This window comes from Cibotium barometz, chromosome 35 (genome assembly GCF_041138505.1).
Source record: "Cibotium barometz isolate CiBa-2024 chromosome 35, ASM4113850v1, whole genome shotgun sequence".
Lineage (NCBI taxonomy): Eukaryota > Viridiplantae > Streptophyta > Polypodiopsida > Cyatheales > Cibotiaceae > Cibotium > Cibotium barometz.
The window spans coordinates 3,085,421-3,088,251 of record NC_141080.1 but is presented as its reverse complement, the minus strand read 5'-3'; the positions used below and the strand labels follow the sequence as shown (position 1 = coordinate 3,088,251).

The window sequence follows — 2,831 nt, the reverse complement described above, 5'->3', positions numbered from 1 at the left end:
AGAGAGAGAGAGAGAGATGGGGGCATGCCTAGAGGGGGGGAGAGAGAGAGAGAAAGAGATGGGGACATGCCTAGGAGTGAGAGAGAGTGAAAGAGAGAGAGAGAGAGAGAGAGAGAGATGACTATAGAGAGGGAATCAGTTTTTTTCTGGAACCTTGGTCGTTGCAGCAACGTGCAGGTCCAATACTAGTTACATACTAAAACGAAACCTTAGAAAAACACTCTTATTCTTGAAAATCCGAATATATTTAATGGAAATGCAAAAAAACATTTTTTTTTTGTAATGCGAGATTTTTATTTGTAACAAGCAGTGTCCTTACTGATGAGGGCTAGAAGTAAGACTCGATCACGAGACCTTCACGCTTCACCGATTGCTCTGGAAAACAGTTTGGTGCCATATTTTTGGTCAAATGTAAGGAAAGTCGGCTCAAGTAGGTACCTACCTTAAATTTGGACACTCAAGGTTCTGTGGTTGCTTAGATGGAGGTCAAGCGCAGGACGGCCCTTTCGCTGGTTTCGAAGCTGGCGTCGGCCTCTGTGGAGCAGCAGAGGCAGGGCGTCTGCGAGCTGAGATTGCTGGGCAAATGGGACATGGACAACAGGCTGGCCATCGCGAGAGCGGGTGCCCTCCCTCCGCTGCTCCACCTCCTCTCTGCCTCCTCCGACGCCAAGATTCAGGAAAATGCTTCCGCCACTCTCTTCAACCTCTCCATCTGCGACGCCAACAAAGACCTCATCATGCACAGCCCCGCCTCTCTCGACTCCATCTTGCATGCCCTCTCCGCTGGCCTCACCATGGAAACTAGGCACAATACAGCCGCCCTCCTCTTCAGCCTCATGGCCGCTGAGTCTTACAGACCCATCATTGGGCAAAAGCCAGGTATGATCCCCTCTTTGCTCAACCTCGCCCAAGCAGACTCCCCCCAGGGAAAAAAGGATGCCCTCACAGCCCTCTTCCACATCGCTATGTGCCCTGTAAACAGGCCCTCCATGGTCTCCCATGGTGCTGTACATGTGCTTGTCTCTCTTGTGCATCAGAACACCTCCGACCCTGTCATCAAGGATGCCCTAGCCGTCCTTGCGCAGACGGCCAACTGCATGGAGAGCGTGGACGCATTCCGAATTGCCTCTGCCATCCCTTTGCTGGTTAGTCTCTTGGACACAGGGACCCCCAGGGCTCAAGAGAATGCCACATATACCTTGCTTAACCTCTGTAGGAGCGGAGGGAGCAGTGTGGTCGAAGAGATTCTCAAATCTAGCTCATGCATCAGCTCTCTCTCTAGGCTTCTCTTGACAGGATCTCCAAGAGCCAAGGACAAGGCAAGCTCCTTGCTGCAGATGCTGGTTGTGGGTTGAGGCAAGAAAACAAAGTGCTGTCACCAGAGGTAGTCTAGGCTCGAGATGAGTTGAGGCAAGAAAACAAAGTCCTGTGATCAGAGGTGGTCAAGACTAATCAGGGCATGAAAGAGAGGATGGGATGCACATCTGCAAGGAGGGAAGCCTAGAGCTTGGGACTAATCAGGGCATGAAAGCGAGGATGGGATCCACATCTCCAAGGAGGGCAGCCTAGAGCTTCGGACTAATCAGGGCATGAAAAAGAGGATGGGATGCACATCTGCAAGGAGGGCAGCCTATGGTTTCCTAGGTTTTTTAAGTACCCAATGGATGCAGATAAATACATACCTAGGGTCTCCTATGGCTGTAAGGCTCTAGCACATACAAATCCTTTGACTAACAATTGAAGCAACAGTCCCATGTGCACATACTTGTGCTGCTCCAGAACATGATCAGCCACCATAGAGCATGGAAGAGCAGGTTCAGTATACATGCATTCTGGAGTTTTTTTAATGTCTCAGTGGCCCTCACTGAGTGAAGTTTGCCAATGATTACACAAAAGTGAGTACAGCAGTTTGTTAGAAAAAATGATTCTTGTTATTATTAAATACAAGATGGCTCACCTTGGGCTAGAATAAATGGGGTAAAATGTAAGAAAATTTCTTATCAATCCTCATGGTTCAGTGAAGTATCCGATGAGAGGTGTGCCCTTAATGCTAAAACCATGGGTGTACCATGGCTCGAGTTGATGTAGAATCTTTTATTCTGTCAAGGAAGACATGTACCGCCTAATGGGTTAAGAGCTTAAGGTGGTTTACTTTGGGCCCTAATTGAAGTAACCCTTGCTCTCTCCTGGGTTGACGTTTGGCCAAAGGAGTTCAAAAGAGTGTATGCAAGTGCCACCAGAAATCAGTCCCCTAATGATATCAGAGATACATGCATTCCCAAGTTCATGAAATGTTTCGAGGCCTTCCAAGTTGCAAGTAATTCATAGCCATCTCAATGCTCACTTTGTACCATCCCATAGCTCTATAATTGTGTAAATTATGTAGATTCATCTTCATGCCCATTGTTTGTTGCAAATCTCCACATCCAATGGCACCTATCAAGCACTCTCAAGACACACAAGACTCAAAACATGTTCACAAATCAACTATTTAAATTCTTAATCACAACGTGGAAAGCACACCCCATGGAAGGGAAATTGTTCGGTAATGATTCAATCACAACGGAGTGGACTACATTACGCAAAAGTGAGTACAGCAGTTTGTTAGAAAAAATGATTCTTGTTATTATTAAATACAAGATGGCTCACCTTGGGCTAGAATAAATGGGGTAAAATGTAAGAAAATTTCTTATCAATCCTCATGGTTCAGTGAAAATCACTAATAAACCATTCTAATAACCAAGCTAATCCAAGACAAGTCCTAATCTCAAGTACATGAACTCTCTCTTTGATTGATGGCTTCTCATCTTTATTCTCACAAAAGAAGAATA

At 46.2% G+C, this 2,831-nt stretch overlaps 1 protein-coding gene across 1 annotated transcript; it reads left to right on the top strand.

The window, feature by feature from the left end:
• Positions 1–436: 436 nt before the first annotated feature.
• LOC147618056 (U-box domain-containing protein 17-like) lies at positions 437–2,022 on the top strand. The gene has a single exon (XM_086775075.1). It carries the CDS (start codon positions 480–482, stop codon positions 1,353–1,355), a length of 876 nt encoding a protein of 291 aa, XP_086631201.1. The 5' UTR covers positions 437–479; the 3' UTR covers positions 1,356–2,022.
• Positions 2,023–2,831: the final 809 nt, after the last annotated feature.

Excerpts from the sequence above, each read along its gene's own strand:
- LOC147618056 (XM_086775075.1), top strand. The coding sequence starts at position 480 with ATGGAGGTCAAGCGCAGGACGGCCCTTTCGCTGGTTTCGAAGCTGGCG.